This window comes from Lactuca virosa, chromosome 4 (genome assembly GCF_052849685.1).
Source record: "Lactuca virosa cultivar CGN04683 chromosome 4, Lactuca_virosa_CGN04683_v6, whole genome shotgun sequence".
NCBI lineage: Eukaryota > Viridiplantae > Streptophyta > Magnoliopsida > Asterales > Asteraceae > Lactuca > Lactuca virosa.
In genome coordinates, this window is record NC_136429.1 from 70730251 (window position 1) to 70749982 (window position 19732).

The following is a 19732-nucleotide window of genomic DNA, read 5'->3' on the forward strand; positions in this document are numbered from 1 at the left end:
TTGGTGAACCTCAAACTCTTTTGCTGTTAAATGCATAAATTCACAATATGAATCTTGGATCTATGTCTCACATTCACACAGATTCACAATGCGAATCTCTTAATTTTTTTTTTGCAAGTTGATCAACACTTTTGTTTGTATTCACTATGAACAAAATAGTTGTAAAAATTCTCAATATGTGTATGTGTACATCACTTGGTGAACCTCAAACTTTTTTGCTGTTAAATGCATAAATTCACAATGTGAATCTTGGATGTATGTCTCACATTCACACAGATTCACAATGTGAATCTCTTAATTTTTTTTTTGCAAATTGATCAACACTTTTGTTTGTATTCACTATGAACAAAATAGTTGTAAAAATTCACCATGTGTATGTGTACATCACTTGGTGAACCTCAAACTGTTTTGTTGTTAAATGCATAAATTCACAATGTGAATTTCTAAAAAGTTTTTGCAATTTGATCATCACATGTTCAATTTTATATTGTTTAACATGTATTTCGTAATACTACTTATATTTTTGACATTGATATTAAAAATTTCACATTGTGTAGTTGAAGGTTCAAAAAAATATACCAAAAACCCAGCAAGGAGAACCGTGGTGGAAATAGTTAATAAATTAAGAAAAAATGAAGATGAAAAGACTATTGATGAAAATGTTGAAAAATAAAAAAGTTTAGAAGGTGATGAGATTCAAAAAAAGCAAACAAAAAAATTTGATGAAGCAAGATGAATATGTTTTGAAGACACTTGAAAAGAAAACAACACAATGTTAGTATTTATAAAATTATAATTTACTTTAATATATAAAATCAGTTATCTTTAATTTTTTTTAAATGAACAGAAATCATACGGAGTCCAAGATTACAAAAAACAAAAAAGAAAAAGTCGATGAAGCAAGACAAATCTGTTTTCAAGACACCTGAAAAGAAAACAACTCAAGGTTAGTATTTATAAAATTATAATTGAATTTGATATTATAAAATTAATTCTTATTAATTTTGTTAAAACATGAACATAAATCAGACAGAGTCCAAGACTTAAAATGATTGAATACAAAAAATCTGTGACTCCTATTAAAGTTGATGATAGCCTTGTAAAGAAAGAATCTGATGAAAAAGTAACAGGTTTGTTTATTACTATTCACATGTTTAATTTACAAAGTAATAAACAAATTCACATGTTTATTTATGTATTATATTATATTTTGCAAAACAAATTCATATGTGAATTTCTTGTATTGTTAGTTATTTTATAGTATATATGTTATATTATGAGAAGCTTATGAAAATTATTGACTAACAGGAAAAAGAAAAAGAAAAACAAAGACTTTCGAAGTAGTCAAAGAAAAAAAGGAAAAAGTACCAATAAATCCAAATGACAGAGTATCTTTGAGAACAAGAATGAGCCCAAAGAAGTTTTATGATATTGTTAAATCTTTAAACAAAGAACAGAAAAAAGTTGTTAGAGAAATGGGATTGGGATCTTTGCTGAGAATTGCAACCAATGGAATTTCTGGGAAATTTGCACGTTTTGTTGTGAATTCATTCAATCCATCAGATATGAAAATTCATCTACCTAATGCGAAGATAGACATAATACCAGAACTTGTTCATGATTTGCTTGGAATTCCTCTAGGTGGAAAAGATATATATAACACTGATCAATGTGAAGGAAAAGAATTAATGGATTGGAAGCAACAGTACAATTTCAAGGCTATGAGACCATCAGATGTTGAAGAGAGAATTAAAGAATCATCAGATTCAGGGATTATTTACAGAACAAACTTTTTATTACTGTTTGTTAATACCATCTATGAACAGAATAAGCCTGGAACTTGTAAGACAACAATATTGCCACATTTGTTAGGCAAAACACCTATGAGAGAAATTGACTGGTGTGGTTTTATAACCAATTGCTTGAAAATGTCAAAGATGACGTGGGATGAAACCGATAGAGGAAACTACTATTGTGGGCCACTTCTTGTATTATTGGTAAGGAAATTCTTATAATTAACACTTTTATTTATATTATTATAAGAAAACTAATTAATCATAATTTTGTTTACATAAACAGTTAGCTTATTTGGAGTTTATGAGGAATGATAAGAATGAAAAAAGACAAATACATGCACTACATTTTTGGGATTATGAAATGATGGTGAAAAGGGAAAAAGCTGAGTTAAAGAGTGGTGACTTTGGAACTTTGGAATGGAATGATGATGTTATAGAGAATGATGAAGAATCCGACACCGATGAAAATGAAGATATGGAACTCGATGTAAGTTAATAATCTATATATTTAAAAAAAATTGAAGTTATATTACAAATATATGTTATAAAATTGTAGTTAAGATGAAATTCATAAAGTGGTTCACATTGTGAATATAAAAGTGTATTTTATTACTTTCTCTATAATAAATTCACAAAGTGAATATGTAATTTATTAAAATGCATTAAAAATGTGATACCTCATCAATGCATTCATATTCTGGAACTATAATTTATTATAGAAGAAAGTTAAAAAATTCATTTTTATTGACATTTTTTATCTCATTTCTGTTAATTGGTATTTAAAGCGAAAAAAGAATTACAAAAAACTAGTGAATGATAAACTGAAGTTTGGAAAGTTAATTGAGTTTTCAACAACAAAATTCACAGAAAGCGATGAGTTGAAAGATATGAAGAAAGTCTTTGAACAAGAATTCATTTATAAAACTCAAAATGAAGATGAAGAAAAAAGCGATGAGAATTTGAATCAACATGAAAAAAGAATCAACCAATCATGGTAACACCAGGAAACTTGTACAATGATCCAATAGTGCATGAGATTGCTGATTCTATTCAATGTATTTTAAATTTTGATGATTATGATGATTTTGAAAATGTAAAAAGATTTAGAGAACAAAAAAATAAAAAAACAATAATAGATGATAAAAAAAATAAAAAAAATACTAGAAAATCATCAATGCCTAGTTTTTCACTTGGACTTGGTCTTGGTCTAACACAAGAGTTTCAGGAAGGAGATGAAAGCAGTGAAGATGAACACATGAAGAAAGAAATAAAAAAATGAAAAACTTGATGAAGGAGAAAGTTATGATTCAGAAGAAACAGAATGTGACAATAATATCTTGGGAATTGAAGATGATGAAGACAAAAAAAGAGAAGTAGGAAAAAGATTAAAAAAACCATCACTGAAGCTATATTCTCCTTATAATAAAAAAGAGGTTTGTGCATCAAAATTTGTAGATCCAGATGAAGTAAAAGTATCAGATAGAATTTTTTCCAGAATTGGTAATAGCAGGTAATAATTCATGTTATCTTTTATTTAAATACAATAGTACATAAATACAAATACAAATTAATTTTCTATTAACTGCTTTTTTGTTTTATTTGATTACAAATTAAGTGAGAAGGTATTTCAGACTAAGAGAGGTTATGTGCTTGGAAGAGGAATGATTGAAACAATGCAGGCATGATTATGGGTACATGCACATGTCATTGATGCTTGGACTGATATTTTGAACTATGAAGAAAAGCTTAAATCAAATTCTACAGTGAATCGTTATTTCTTTTATACATCAATGGTGGTAAGTTAATGTTGATAATATAATAAATAAAGTTTTCAATAGTTCTGAATAAGTAACAAAATAGTTGTAAAAGTTCACCATGTGTATGTGTATATCACTTGGTGAACCTCAAACTCTTTTGTTGTTAAATGCATAAATTCACAATGTGAATCTTGGATTCATGTCTCACATTCACACAGATTCACAATGTGAATCTCTTAATTTTTTTTTTGCAAGTTGATCAACACTTTTGTTTGTATTCACTATGAATAAAATAGTTGTAAAAATTCTCAATATGTGTATGTGTACATCACTTGGTGAACCTCAAACTCTTTTGCTGTTAAATGCATAAATTCACAATATGAATCTTGGATCTATGTCTCACAATCACACAGATTCACAATGTGAATCTCTTAATTTTTTTTTTTTTTTGCAAGTTGATCAACACTTTTGTTTGTATTCACTATGAACAAAATAGTTGTAAAAATTCTCAATATGTGTATGTGTACATCACTTGGTGAATCTCAAACTCTTTTGCTCTTAAATGCATAAATTCACAATATGAATCTTGGATGTATGTCTCACATTCACACAGATTCACAATGTGAATCTCTTAATTTTTTTTTTTTGCAGAAAATAAAATTCACACAGTGAATCCCATTATAATTCACAGTATGAATAATTTTAAATTTAAAATTTACCTTATTGTGAATTTAACAATTTACTCTTTAAAGTTTGATGTATATTTAATTTTTTTTGCAGAGACAGTTCATATTTGACAAATATATCCCTTTCAATGAAAGATTTGATAAATTTGAGTCAAATATCAAAGATGCAATGGAAAAGGACAAAGAACTTCTGACATTTGAAAAAGTTCATTTGGTAATAAACTGTTCTTTTTGTTGAATATATTACATATTTTAAACAAAGTTTAACAATTTAAATTATTAAACAGGTGTTTTTCCCAGTTCATCAAAAAAATCACTTTTACATCATCTGCATAAACTTAGAGGAACCAGCGGTTGATGTCATTGACAATAGGAATTCAGTTGCAAAGTTTCCTAGAGCTTATCGTGATGCACCTAATGAATTGGTAAGAATAATAAATTTACATTATAAATATAAGTATTAATATACTAATAATCTAAATAAAATAATAATTATAGAAAATGACAATTTCTTTTTTGCAGAAAATACTTTTTAGTAGGTACTTGATGAGGGTCAATCACAAATCAGCTTCAACTTTGGAGGGTGTTGGACCAGAAAGGGTGAACATGAATTGGCGCACGAGGGATAATCATGTTGACTGTGGAGTTTTTTTGCATGCGTCATATGGAGACATATATGGGAGATAAAACAGTAAATTGGACATGTGGGTTGCTAAAAAAATCAAAAAAACAACAAAGTGTGTTAAACGAGTTACGCATTAAGTATTTGACAAAGATACTATTGAGTGACACAAACACATACAAGTCAAAAATCATTGCACAAACAGCTAAGTTTGCAAAAAAGATTAATGAAGAAATAAAAGATTTGCTCGACAAGGGATGGGAAAAAAGGGGAGAAAGGATATAGTACTTCAAGGATTGGAAAAAGAAGTGTAAAACTTAAAACTTAGTTTTCTATTCATAATTAGTATAAGTTTAGATGCACTTTAATTTCTTTAAGAACATATACATGTTTTGTTATGTTACAATTTGATGTTAGTTTCTATATCAAATATAATGAACTTTACTAAATACTTAAAAGATGTTTATATTTTCATGTGAATGTCTACATGTATGTTATACAATTACATGTTTTATTAAAAATATGAAAATTTACATTGTTTATATGTTAACCTTGTGAAAATTTAATATGCCAGATTCATAATGTGAATTACAGTACATATTATAACATGTATATTTTATATGTGAGGTTAACAATGTGAATTATGGTACATATAGATCATTAGAACAATTAATAGTTGAGATTCACAATGTGAATTAAATTACATTAAGACAATCTTTAACATGAAAATTTTATATATGAGATTAAAATAATATACATAAATTAAATCATTAGCATGAAATTTTTATTAGAAAATATTCAAAAAACTAACAATAAAAAAATATCTTTAACCAAAACACTAAATTTGAAAAAAATATATATTCTATTATTAGAAATAAAGTCTAAAACAATGAATATCAAAATTAACAACAATATTTCAACATTTCTAACCATTGAATGATCATTACAAAAATCAAATCTTATTTTAGTAGTCTTAAAAAGAAAAAATTAGAAACAATCAGCCTTCTGTAACCTCAGATTCTAAATCAGACTTCTTTAACCTCAAAATGCAACTCCTAGCATTGTGATATGGTTTATGACATAAACCGCACAACCTAGAACCCTTTTTAGATTTCTCAATCACTTTCTCTCTAGTGCTCTTGATTCTTTTACCACTGGCCCATCCCTTGTTTCTGATCCCCTCTGGATTATGAATGTTGATAACATCAGGTACTGCAGCTCCAATAATTTTTTCAATGTGAACTGGTCTATTCGAAGATGCCCTTGATGAGGTACATAAAGGAATACCACTATCAACCTCCTGAAGTTGCTTTATATATTTAGCCAACTCATCCTCATTATTTGCTATCTTGTTAATGGACAAACAAAGAATAGCATACGCATCTTGAATCAAACATTCATTTTTACTGCCTTTATGAGGATATGAGTACTTTTTTCTCAACAATCCATCAGCTATGATATCTTTTCCCCATCTCCTCAAAATGAAATTTGATGGAATTTCATCATACTCTTTCATATTTAATATGAAAAACATATGACGACATAACAATCCTTCATGGACAAAAAGCATGCAGCTACAACTGATGCTAATGCTATCACCCCTTCTACTAAATACAACCTACAAAAATTATCATTAATAAACAAATTATTATGTGAATAAGAAATTCTATCTCATACCATTCGATAAAACTTATACAAATTAACATCAATTCACATTATTAATCAACAGGACATTAAAAATCATAATATTATAATATAAATATGTACTTCAAATCAAATTCACAAAAAAAAATACATATTCCATACTAATCTAAAAATTTATAACTCTATAAAAATTCACACTGTGAATTAGCAAAACATCCTACCTTCACAGTGTGAATTTTTAAACTACATTTTATATTTAATAAACTGTATTAGGACAAATAGACATACCTTGTAACGAGTATTAGGACAATGAGAAGGAAGACTATTTCGATAAAAATCATCAGAATCTTCATCCTCATTCACATTTTTATCAATCAACTTTTTTTTCTTCTTATCTCTCAAAACATAAACTTCGCTTTCATCTTCAATAACTACAGATTCTTGAACACAATAAAACACAGATTTGTATAACTCTTTCTGAATGTCCAAGAAAATATTATGTGTATAAATTTTCGATGCATACTTTTCAATAGCCAAAGGAGTCCTTAGCTTGGGGGTAGTAGTTGTGGACTGATAATCTAATAAAGATTGATGATGCATTTGCTTCTCCATTGCACTATCAAACGACATCATGAACTTCACCAAATTTGATTTATGATGCAAAAAATGTGAGAAAGCATAATTCAGACTCTCTGACTTGAAGTAGTTCGCATCAAACCAGAAAGTTCAAGATCTCTCATAAAAGCCGGAATCCATAAATCCCTTATTTTAAAAACAGACCTTAACCAGTCATTTTCTTTTAGATGAAACTTATCTAACATTATTGACCACGAACTTTCAAAATCTTGTGGAGAACATTGAAGATTCCATATAATATCAAAAACTGTCTTCTGGAAGTCTGGATGGTTATAAACATCAATAGGAATCTAAAAAAAAAGAAACACATAAGAATCATTACATATGTTGAATATTTGATGTAATTCATAGTAACATAACATTTGTTTAACATTATGAATTCACAGTGTGATTTATGATTTTGATTTGTTCCTTTCATTATATGCAAATTTACATTGTGAATTCACAATGTGCTTTATGATCTATATGGTTATAAACATATATAGGAATCAAGAAACAAATAATATACCTTTTCCTCAAGTTTTTGAGTGATGTGCCACATGCATAGTCTATGGTTCGATTCAGGAAAAACAAAATTAACAACTTTCTTCATTGATGAATCCTGATCTGTTACAATCATCATGGGTGGCTTGACAAATGCTTTACGAAACACTTCAAGCAACCACACATATGCATCTGCTGTCTCACGAGCTAGTAAACCAACAGCAAAAGTAACACAATGCTTGTGGTAGTCAACTCCAGTAAAAAGAACAAATACCATAGAATACCTGAATTTTTTTTGATAAGTATTATTAAAAAGAACAAATACCATAAAAAGAACAAATAAGGATTAGGAATTACTTGTTTGTCTGATAAGTAGCATCAAAAGATACTACATCTCCAAATTCCTTATAGTTAGCTTTCGAAGTATCATCAACCCAAAAAAGTCCAGTAAGATGATCATCAACATCTTTTTGGACCTCAAATGAAAAATTAGAGAAACACAATTTTTTGTTTGTCAATATATCCACAACCATTTGGGAATCTTTGACACCAATTTTAGAATTCAAATCTCTATGAAAATTTTTAAAGTCAACTGCAGTACCTCCACTAGAATCAAAGCCACCCTTCATACTACTCACCAAGTTATAAGCTTTTGAAGCACCAATGTTACAAGTACCAACCTTATGTATAAAGGATTCATCAAGAAAATCCATTGTCCTATTAATCCTTAATAAGTGCAACTGATCTTGAGCAACAAGTTCATGGTTGTGATCTTCAACAAACACATAAATCTAGAACATTAAAGAACATCGGAGATTCTTGAACTTTGAAACAGCAGGGCATCCGTTCTTCTTAGAAGAAGTTCTCCTTCCCTTAACATCTGAAAATTTCACATTAATATTTTCATTCTTGAATGACTCCGTGAAACCAGATCTACTACATGTCGAATATCTAATACGAATTGTGCCATCATTGTATCTTTTTTGACTTGACATATTCACATCAAAACCAGATTCTTTACCATAAGTCTTGTAAAAGTCAAGACCAATGTCCAACGAATCAAACAACAATCCTTTGAAAGGCTTCTTATGTATCAACTTATCATAAGGAACAAGCTTAAAAGTTTCAGTATTGTAGAACTCAAAATCAAAACTATAACAAGAATTACTGCTATTTGAATGATCAATATTCATACTTGAAGATGATTGATCATGAACTGCAAAACCAAACAAAACATCTATTTTATTACATTATATATAAAATGTGAAATTTATATTAAGAAAAAAAAACTTACGTGATTGTTCATTAATAGCTGAATGCAAATCTGAACAAGAATTCACAGAACTCATAATGAATCGTCGATGACCTGGAGTTTATATACAGATTAGAAATTTAGAATTGATAATTATACAAAAAATGAAACAAATAAACAAGATAATCACAAAAATTTTAAATATATGCACAAGATAAGATAAGATTCTCAAAATCGCTAAAAGTTTGGAAAAAACTTAAATGTCAGAAGATGCACAAGATATAATTTATTATCTAAATGTCGAATATGAATTACAGACGAATGATTACAAAAACGATCGAATGAAAAACAGTATACTCAACATACGACATAAAATTAGCAAATTAACAATAAAAACATAACAATTTGAAAATTAAACGGTAAAATCAAGAGAATTTTACAATCAGACGATTACAATAACAATGCATCGGAAGAAAAACGGTAAAATCAAAGTCCATAATTGACCTAATAATCATAAACGAAAGATAATACCTGATTATTAGCTGAAATCTGAAGAAAGTATTAGTAAATTGGATGAAAAAGGTTGAGATTTCGAACAACAGGCAAGATTTTGGATCGATTAGTGTAGTGTTAGAAGATGAAGGACAGTAACAGAAGACGCTGAAATCAGAAGACGCTAACGGAGACAAACAGGATGTTAAATGAGACGCTGAACTTACCAAAATGCCCCTCCGTGTTTTTTTGGTTAATTATGGATTAATGGCCAAGATTAAAACAAAATAGATGGTTAAGATGGGTTCCTTGGTTCTTTGATTCATATTGGTTCTCTATTGAACTATATATATATATATATATATATATATATATATATATATATATATATATATATATATATATAGCCTAGGTTATTCTATTCAAAGTAGTTATTGTGTTATTGTATGCATAAATGTGGGCCAATCAAATTTACTTATTTTAAGAAAGTGATTAATATATATTATTGAATTAAATATAATTGAAAATATCATCTTAATTAATTACAAGGGTAATTTAGTCAATTAATATAGATTTAATAAAGGAAAATTGCATTTTTTAAGGGATCATAGATTCTATTAATTTTAAAAATCCGATTTTACGTATTATAATTTTTTTAATTCGGACATTCTGACAGAATATGTTTATGAGTATATTCAAAAATAAAAATATTCTTGAACCATAAATAATAAAAATATTCTTGAACCTATTTCTTGATCATGAATTTAAAAACTTCTTGTAGAATAACAAATACTTGAACAATCAATTGGAGAATAAAAACAAAAAATACATTATTTCTTATAGAATACGGGTAACAATTGTTAAGAATTACATTTATTGTTAAGGAATAAAACTAAAAAACAATCAAAACGGGAAAGAAAACATCAAAATCTAACAACGACTAATACATTCTAAAAGAATAATGTGGTCCGTTTCAGTTTTGTGGTATGTTCTTCAAGCATCAACTTCTGTGATTCCAACAGAATTGGAATTCGTCTTTCTATTCCAACAGAATTGGAATTCATGATTCCATTCCAATAGAATTGGAATCTCACCAATACCATCCATTGAATCATCTACATAAACATACTTGATACCTTTTCAGAATTCAACCTTGTCAAGATCCTGCACTGTCCACATAAATGAAGTGTTAAATCAGGAAAAAAAAATTCGAATATTTAATTACCTCACCTCACATTATTCATATTGTAGTATAGATTCTACAAACAAATCCATTATCACATTACCAGTTATCAATTAAGCTTGCAAAAGGTAAACCCAATAAATCATATAACGTATTACTCAAAAAAAAGAATAAGGCTTCAAGTATATGAAGCTAAGAATTTCAGCGAACAATTCAAATTGAATGAACATTTTGAAAAATAACAAATAACAATCACTTACTTTTGCACTCCTAAATGATACATCTTTTCAGCATCAGTAAATGGATTTTGTTATACCAACATCTCTGGTAGCTAATTCGTGATAAGCCCTTTTTTGGAATCACGAATTCCAATTATGTTGGAATGGAATCCAGCTGCGCCACAAAATGATAAAAAGATTGTGAAGAACATGTGTTTGGGACCAGACTGTTGTTTGCATAAGTAACAGATAAATTCCTGAAGAAAAAAACCATCGTCAGCAGTAGAATAACCTCATTAAATGGACATATTAACTGGGTTCAGTTTGACACATAATGGACTACCAACTGCTATAAACATTGTAACATACAATTAGCAAATAAATTAGAGCGTTCTCACATAAACATAGAACCTCGGTCATTGTTGCAAGACGAATTAGCTACCGGAGATGTTGGTATAACAGAATCCAATTTCTGAAATCAAAAGACCACTAAGGTTGTTCTTGAACCCAAGAACACCAGTTGACGTATTTTAGTCCTTTCATCGAACACTTGGCGTGCAATCTTCCAAACTCCACCTCAAGACACAATTTTTTAGTGGAAGGACCTAATTTTCGATTGAAATCAGCAGACCAAATACAATTTAATAAAATCACAAAGAAGTAGACAGCAAGAATTTTGAACCTGGAAGGAAAGGCCTCTTAAGGGACTTGTTATCGTCTTCGCTGCTTTCGTAGGGAGCCCTTCCGTCGCATGTCGTCGCCATAGGAGGGAAGCTGGAGCTATCGAGGAGATGAATCGCGTAAACAGAGAAAGCAAAGCGAAGGGTGGGGAGAAATGGAGTGTCAAATTGAGGGGGTTTTGGTCGTCCACTAGAAATGTACCAGGGGGTTTTTTTGTAAAACAATTTTGACCTCAAATAAAACATGATATTGGAAAAAAATAATCGGATATACTTGAACATGAGCATTGTAGTTGGTTGGGCTTGTCAAGAGCTCCGTTTCTAGGGTTTGTAATTCGAGAGCAGCTTGAGCTTCGTCGTCCGACTCCTAGTCGGAATCGGAACTTGATGCAGACTGGAATAAAGGGGTAATGGCGGCTGGAGGGACAAGGGTGGGGGTGTCGATTTGTTCAATTTAGGGTTTTCAGAATCGGTTTTTAGATAAAAAGGGGAACGAGATTTAAACTGGAGAGATACCATGATTATAGGGATTATTTTTGGAAGTTATTAAACAAATGACTAAATTACCCTTATTTATTTATTTAATTATTTAATTTTTTATTTAATTTTGATTGGCCCACATTTATGCATACAATAACACAATACTTATTTTAAACACCTTAACCTATCTCTCTCTCTCTCTCTCTCTCTCTCTATATATATATATATATATATATATATATATATATATATATATATATATATATATATATATATAGGGTTGAGATCGATTGAGAACTCATAGTTTCCCGAGAACCGGAGAACTAAAAGTGGAGCGTTGGATCAAAAGTAATTCATTAAGGACATGATCGTCATCTTACCAATCTCATTTAATGTTTAATTTTTTTGTGCTATTTAAAATATTAATATAAATGTCTAAAAATTTACATCATAAATCAAATTTTCATATTTTTTTTAAAAAAAAATAGTATTTTTCGTTTTTTTAAAAAAAATGCAGATTTTTTAATTTTTTTTTATAGAAAACATGAATTTAAAAAAAAATTGAAAAAATATTTTTTTAAAATAACTGCAATTTTTTAAAAAAAAACAACATTTTTTTTCAAAAAAAAAATGCAATTTTTATAAAAAAAACTGCATTTTTTTAAAAAAGAACTGCAAATTTTTTTAAAAAACTGCAATTTTTTCAAAAAAAAAACTGTAAGTTTTTTGAAAGAAAGTTATATTTTTTTCAGAAAAAATTGTATTTAACAAAAAAACTGCAATTTTTTTTTTAAAAAACTGTATTTTTTAAAAAAAAAGTAAAGTTTTAGGTGCATATGTGCATATTTTTTAAATGCACATATGTACATTTCTTATACTATAATATTCGTAAGTAAATCACAACAAATCTCATATTTATTAATTAATCTATAAACATAATAATACAAGTATTTTATTCGATACAAAATAAAATATAAAAAATAAAAAAATGCTACAAATTTCAAAGCGTTTTCATGTATTCGTGTTAATATTTCCATATTTTCTTCAATTTATCATTTTTCACCTCTTCAATATTCACCACAATTTCTTCCAAATCTACAAGAAAATTAAAAAGAAATTGATTGATGCAAAAACATTCACAAAAATACATATGTGATTTACATGTGAATCACATGTAATTCATATCTGATTTACATGTGTATCACATGTAATTCATATGTGATTTACATGTGAATCATATGTAATTCATATGTGATTTACATGTGAATCACATAAGAATCACATTTAATTCATATGTAAATTACAATTCATATGTGAATTACATGTGAATCACATGTAATTCATATGTGAATTATATGTGATTTACATGTAAATCACGTGCAATTCATATGTGATTTACATGTGAATCACATGTAATTCATATGTGAATTACATGTGATTTACGTGTGAATCATATGTAATTCATATGTAATTTACATGTGAATCACATGTCATTCACATATGAATTACATGTGATTTACATGTGAATCAAATGTGATTCATATGTGAATTACATGTGAATTACATGTGATTTACATGTGAATCACATGTAATTCATATGTGATTTACATGTGAATCACATGTAATTACAACGTTAAACTTTTTATAAATTTAGCTAAGTAAAAAAGAAGCAACCATAGTTGTCCAGATTATAAGTGTTGAACTCATTATACAATGTTCTCTTCCAATCTCTCTCATATGGCTTAACATGAAGACAATCTTGTTATTGTGTGGACAAGATGAGGACAAATTTATAAAAAGTTAGGGACTTAATGGGAATTGGGAAAGACTCATTCGCCTCAAGTTTCATATTAAGTTATTCTTTATGCATTAAGTCAAACCAACCTATAAGAACTCGACGATTACAGATTCCAGTTCAAACAGATATCCATTTATCATTTGTGTCAACAATGTTAGAAATATCATCATTAGAAACTTCAAGAATAGGTACAGCAGTACCACATCCAACTAACTTGCAACCCTTTCCAACTACCCTGAAAAGAAAATGAGAACATGACGATTAGAGGCGAATATCAGTTGCACAATCTAATATTGAATATGCATAAGCTTTTGATTGGGCATCAATAAACAAATAAACAAAACATGCATTGCTTTCTTCTAAAATGCACTTCAATCTTAGACATCAATGAACACATAGTAAGAAAAAAAACTGACCAAATTTACCAATCACCTCATTTGTGATAGAGCACCCACAAGCTGTGCAACTAGGTCTAGAAGGAGCCCCCTCAAATTAGCCAACAAAGGATATTCAACCTGACTTACAACCCTGTAATGAGAAAATTTATCAAATAAACACAACACCACATGACATAATTCCAATTATGCCAGTTGAAATCAATGAGCACATCAACTAGATATCTTCAAGTGTCTGAAGATAACTTGCCCTTACCTGTCAGCATTGATCAACCAATCAAATAAAAAATGTTCAAGCCCACTCCATAGTTTTTCTGCAATTACAATAAGCATATCCTGTTTTAGAACAAAATGACCTCACTTACAAGGATTAAGGATAGACTAATGGTGGAACAGCCAAACCTTTTTCTGAAATTCAACACTGATTCTTTTATCATCTGCATTAGCTAACTGAGCAGCAAAGATGAAATCTACAAGTTCGTTCACAGGAGCATCTTCACCTATTAAGAATCATGAGAAGAAAAACAAATTGGTAAAATATATTTTGTATGATTTAAAATAAATACAAATTACAATACCAAGTTTGTTTATTGCAAACTTGACTTCCTCAATAGTGAAGTTCATCATTAGTAAGGAAGCCTTTTTGTCATCAATGCCATTGCAGCCTTCATCAAGATCCTGCATAGTAAGTATTTTTAGCAGATTGATAACAAACTCTGATGAAGATAAAAGTTTAAAACTAACAGATATAATGAACTTGTAGGTCATGTAAACAATAGTAATTATAATCCTAAAACTATAAATACTATCTACAAGTGAAGGCCCCAATCTATACATCTGAATCCATGAAAATAAGGATGATGATCTTACTGTGGTCCCAATTATTTGCATTAACAAAGTCAATTTCACTAAACATATAACAAATTCTCCATAAATATCTAAAGAAATGTTCCTACATACACCCCAAGCTGAACTATTTTAGATGAAACTGAAAAAAAAATACAAATGAAGGATTATAAGAGAGAATGCTAATCAAATTTCTTGACTGGCAAAGATGAAGCATAAAATGTCTAGCAAAATTGCAGAAAATAAATGAGATGTATAAGTTCTCCCGAGACACTCTCTTCCAACTAATCAACATCTATTTCATCAGTTAACATTGTATCAATGTCATAAGCGTTGACCTTCATTTGCAGATGAAAAATTCAAAATGAAATATCATAAAATCATTATTCATATCATGTTTTGCAACCCTTAAACATAGCAAAAGCAAACACATAAGCATCCTTGATTTATAGTTTTTACAAGGTTTGTAAACAGTTTGATAATCAGATTACTAATGGATCAGATACTTGAAAATGAAGAGAAAATTACGATCTTATTGAAAAATTGGAAACATTACCTTAGAATTTAGAATAGCACTGAGAATAGAACAAAGAGTTGCAACAGATGCTTTGTATCGGAGTCGAGCTTCATTGAGAGCTCCATTGATTTTATCGAAGATAATATCTGAAATCTCGATTCTATCGTATCTTCCAAATGTTTTTTTCCCTTCCATCGCCAACTCGTGTGTCGATTTCTAACTCGTGATGGTCGTGTTGCTAGTCTCGTCTATTGATTTCGAATCTTAACACGAAATTGAAATTGTGGATCAGAAAACAATTGCAAACCCTAATTTTTGCAATTGACTGAAACAGGAAGAGGTGAGGCGACGATAGGAGGAGAGAGATTTCTCATCGTCATGTTCTCTTTCAATCTCTCATCGATGTTATCCTGATCGAAGGAATCATCGTCGCAAAGGCGTAAAGACGTGTGTATGTGTGTGTGTGTTTGTGTGTGTGAGGGAGAAAGAGAAGTGGGGGAGAGACGATGAAGAATGCAATTAATCGATATGGTAACGATTACCGGAGGCGGCCATGGCTTTCAGATGGTGGCATTGGATTTCATCAAACGATCAGCGATGAAGTTGACGTGATGAAGGTGTAGGGAGAGGGACGGGATGAAGAGAGAGAGAGAGAGAGAGAGAGAGAGAGAGAGAGAGAGAGTTGTAGGGAGAGAGTCGACGTGATTAATCTAATAATGGGGTATCAATTACAGTTTCCCTAAATGCCCTTGATTTATTTTAATAAGATACCCCCGTCCCTTTTTATTTTCAGGTATTTACAAAAATGCCACAAAGCATTCTAACCCTTTATTATTTTAATCTAACGGTCATTGTTTAGTTCTCGGGTTCTCGGGAAACTTTGAGTTCTCAAATGATCATTGCTCTCTCTCTCTCTCTATATATATATATATATATATATATATATATATATATATATATATATATATATATATATATATATATATATATATATATATATATATATATATATATATATATATATATATATATATATATAGGAGGGTTCAATTGAGAAAAAAAAAGGTTGAGAATGGGGAAATTATTCTCAGCCACACATTTATTTTGCCGCAAAACATTTAGGCGTACCGTCGGAAATGGATAACGGATAAACATGTGTTTTCCAACCAAACATGTTTCCTTAAACTATGCTAATCATTACCTTAATATACATAAAAACATACTTTTTTTTGTTTTTTTTATTTTTAGAAAGCCATTTTTATCGAAAAAATATTTTAAATATATCAAAATTCATAATTTTTTATTCTCTATAAATAGACATCCATATTGATATAGTTTTAAGATAAAATAATTTTTTTTAGAGTTTCAGCTCTCGTTATTCATAAGTGAATAAAAATCTATCAAATTTTTATTACAGTACATTCGTTATTCACTTATGAATAAAACGTATGCTTAAATTTTTTTTTTATAGTTTAAGTATCGTTCATATATGAATATGACACGTAATAAAGTTTTTCTTACTTAAAATATATTTTTTTACATCATCTTTCGTCATATATTATATTTATATATGAATAAAATGTGTATTAGTTGTCGTCATATTTTATATTCATATATGAATAAAACATTTATCAGATTTTTGTTACAGTTAATTTGTTATTCATATATGAATAAGTAGTATAAATGATACTTAAACTGTAAAAAAATTAATTATATATTTTTATTCATAAGTGAATAACGAATGTACTGTAGCAAAAATCTGATGCATTTTTATTCACTTATGAATAACGATAGCTGAAAATATATAAAAAAAAAATTTATTTTATCTTAAAAGTATATCAATATGGATGTCTATTTGTAGAGAATAAAAAATCATGAATTTTGGTATATTTAAAATCATTTTTCGATAAAAATAGCTTCTTAAAAATTAAAAAAACGAAAAAAACTATGTTTTTGTATATATTAAGGTAATAATTATCATAGTTTAAGAAAACATGTTTTGTTGGAAACACATGTGTATTCTTTATCCATTTCCGCTGGTACAACGAAGGCTTTTGCGGCAAAAATAAATGAGTGGTTGAGAATGATTCCCTCATTCTCAACCTTTTTTATTTTTCTCAATTGAACTTACCTATATATATATATATATATATATATATATATATATATATATATATATATAATGTTATATAATGTTAGTTATTCATAAAAAAATATATATACTTCATGTTCACGCGGTTTTGATGACATTATATGCTAAATCAAACAATTATCGTGTATACCTTCTTCTACCCACAAAGTCCCAATAGCAACCCTCCATCAATGAAGCGGAGCTTTCAAGCTTTCATCCATGGCAAAGTAACCTTTTTTATCTCCATCTTCCTCTATTTCTATCACTACGATCAACTAACCGGTATGAGGATCTCATCATCTTCACGATCAACATCAACAACGAGCTTCTTCCTCTTCTCGTAACCAAGAAGCTTCTGGTATTTGAAGTTGTATTGTTTAGCTTCTTCCTCTTCTCGTCTCTTGTCGCTCTAGGTCTTAAACTCGCCATCAATCTGTTGAATAGCAAGGATGCTGATGAGGCTTTTAGGTTTTATTTCTGATGAAGATTCGAAATTTGGGGATTTTCTGTGTGTATTATCATGAGACAATTGATTTAAAGAGGAGAAGCTGTGTGATCAATTGAAGGAGACAAATAATTGAGTCAAGAACAAGGGGGCAAAGTGTGTCGTTTGGGGCTGACTGAAGGCCGAGGTTTTGAGATGAGGACCTAATCATTAGATTTCTTTGGACCGAGTCTGACGATGAACAAGCGAAATCAAACATAACTTCTGACTGAGGACCGAGTCCCTCCTTTTGACTGGGTTAGCATCAATATCAAACAGCCCCAGCCCCAGTTGAGTTTATTGAGATGTTGATCAATAAGTATGCGTCACTTGTATGAAACAGTTTTGCACTATATCTCTTGTAATAGCCAAGATCCAAATGTGTGGTTAGCATCTTAAACATTATATTAATATGAGGATTAATTATACATCTCATCCCTACTCTCTTAGTCTCTTACTAGTCATTTGGTAAAAACTTCCCCCAACAAAGTTAATTTCTCTGGATATGTCAAACATACCTTCATTGGCTTATTCTTCAACTGCATCCAATCCATCCACAAGAGCTACCAGTACGATGTCTTTCTCAGCTTCAGAGGTATAGACACTCGTAGGACCTTTGTTGGCCATCTATATAATGCTCTTGAACGCAACGGTATATACACATATATACAGGGACGATTATACACTCAAGAAAGGAAAAGAGATTATGAACGAGCTCTACAAGTCCATTGAAGACTCAAAAATCTTTATTATTGTTTTCTCAAAGAACTATGCATCTTCATCATGGTGCTTGAAAGAGCTTGTCAAGATTATGGAGTGCCAAAAAACGACTGTGCACTCTACTTATCCTGTGTTCTATGATGTGGAACCCTCTGAAGTTCGAAAACAAAGTGGGGCATATGGAGAAGCCTTAGCCATACATAAAGTGCAACAGGATGCTCTGAAATGGAGAGAGGCTCTAGAAGCAGCAGCTAGTTTAGCTGGGTGGGAGTTGAAGAACACTGCAAATGGGTATTTCTTTCACTATGTTGTAGATTTTTAGATCTATAAACATCTAAAGATTCTTTACACTTTGTTTGAAAAATATTTTTAACACTTTGTTTAATTATAAGAATAACCACTAACAGTAAATGATTAACATGTCTTATATACTAGATAAAATAACGAAAAACAATATAATCCATTTTAACCATAATCTCTAAGTCATCAAAACCCTATAAATCGCCTATTTCCTCTGTGTCTCTTCCATTCTTTTGTAAATTATCAAAATGTTACGATCCCACAGCCAAATATAGGTTAGGTTGGTGGTTTACAAGTCGAAGTGCTCCCTCCCCTTACAAACCGGTTTTTAGAGGTGAGTTCTAGGGCTTATGGCTTGATACATGCTATTATAGGATGGATTTGTATCTCTTGAATTCTGGAAAAATACTACTTTGGTCTTTTCTTCTCCTTCTTCCTTCTTCCTCCTCTTTTCCTGCAACGTGGTGGTTGGTGGGGTGATGACCACACCTCAAAGGGTGTTGTGTGAAGTAAGGGTGATGTGGAAAGAGAATCACACCTATTGTGTGCTTGCTTTATAGACCTGATAATATTGCCATATGAGTATGATAGACAGAAATTACAAGGTTCTCA

General features: G+C 29.7%; 2 protein-coding genes and 1 long non-coding RNA gene across 3 annotated transcripts; all 3 read right to left on the bottom strand.

Moving 5' to 3' along the window:
- Window positions 1-5858: 5858 nt before the first annotated feature.
- On the bottom strand, window positions 5859-7135 carry LOC145104607 (protein FAR1-RELATED SEQUENCE 2-like). The gene is made up of 2 exons (XM_079041825.1): window positions 6794-7135; window positions 5859-6479 (listed from the first exon to the last, which is right to left on the bottom strand). The coding sequence occupies exons 1-2, from the start codon at window positions 7133-7135 to the stop codon at window positions 5859-5861; spliced, it is 963 nt and encodes a 320-aa protein (XP_078897951.1).
- Window positions 7136-7188: 53 nt separating this feature from the next.
- On the bottom strand, window positions 7189-8337 carry LOC145104608 (protein FAR1-RELATED SEQUENCE 5-like). Its single transcript, XM_079041826.1, has 3 exons — window positions 7982-8337; window positions 7650-7908; window positions 7189-7431 (listed from the first exon to the last, which is right to left on the bottom strand). Exons 1-3 carry the CDS (start codon window positions 8335-8337, stop codon window positions 7189-7191), a joined length of 858 nt encoding a protein of 285 aa, XP_078897952.1.
- A 4657-nt stretch (window positions 8338-12994) lies between these two features.
- LOC145168632 (uncharacterized) lies at window positions 12995-14791 on the bottom strand. The gene is made up of 6 exons (XR_013741975.1): window positions 14701-14791; window positions 14525-14622; window positions 14379-14436; window positions 14144-14255; window positions 13814-13962; window positions 12995-13024 (listed from the first exon to the last, which is right to left on the bottom strand). It is a non-coding gene; the product is annotated as an uncharacterized LOC145168632 (long non-coding RNA).
- Window positions 14792-19732: the final 4941 nt, after the last annotated feature.

What these genes read in the sequence shown, in the direction of transcription:
- LOC145104607 (XM_079041825.1), bottom strand. Translation starts at nt 7,135, where the DNA reads ATGTCGTTTGATAGTGCAATGGAGAAGCAAATGCATCATCAATCTTTA. An exon ending in GTCCTAATACTCGTTACAAG is followed by an intron (nt 6,480 to 6,793) that starts GTATGTCTATTT and finishes TAATTTTTGTAG; the next exon opens with GTTGTATTTAGTAGAAGGGG.
- LOC145104608 (XM_079041826.1), bottom strand. Translation starts at nt 8,337, where the DNA reads ATGGATTTTCTTGATGAATCCTTTATACATAAGGTTGGTACTTGTAAC. An exon ending in GCTACTTATCAGACAAACAA is followed by an intron (nt 7,909 to 7,981) that starts GTAATTCCTAAT and finishes AAAAAAATTCAG; the next exon opens with GTATTCTATGGTATTTGTTC. An exon ending in CTCAAAAACTTGAGGAAAAG is followed by an intron (nt 7,432 to 7,649) that starts GTATATTATTTG and finishes CTTTTTTTTTAG; the next exon opens with ATTCCTATTGATGTTTATAA.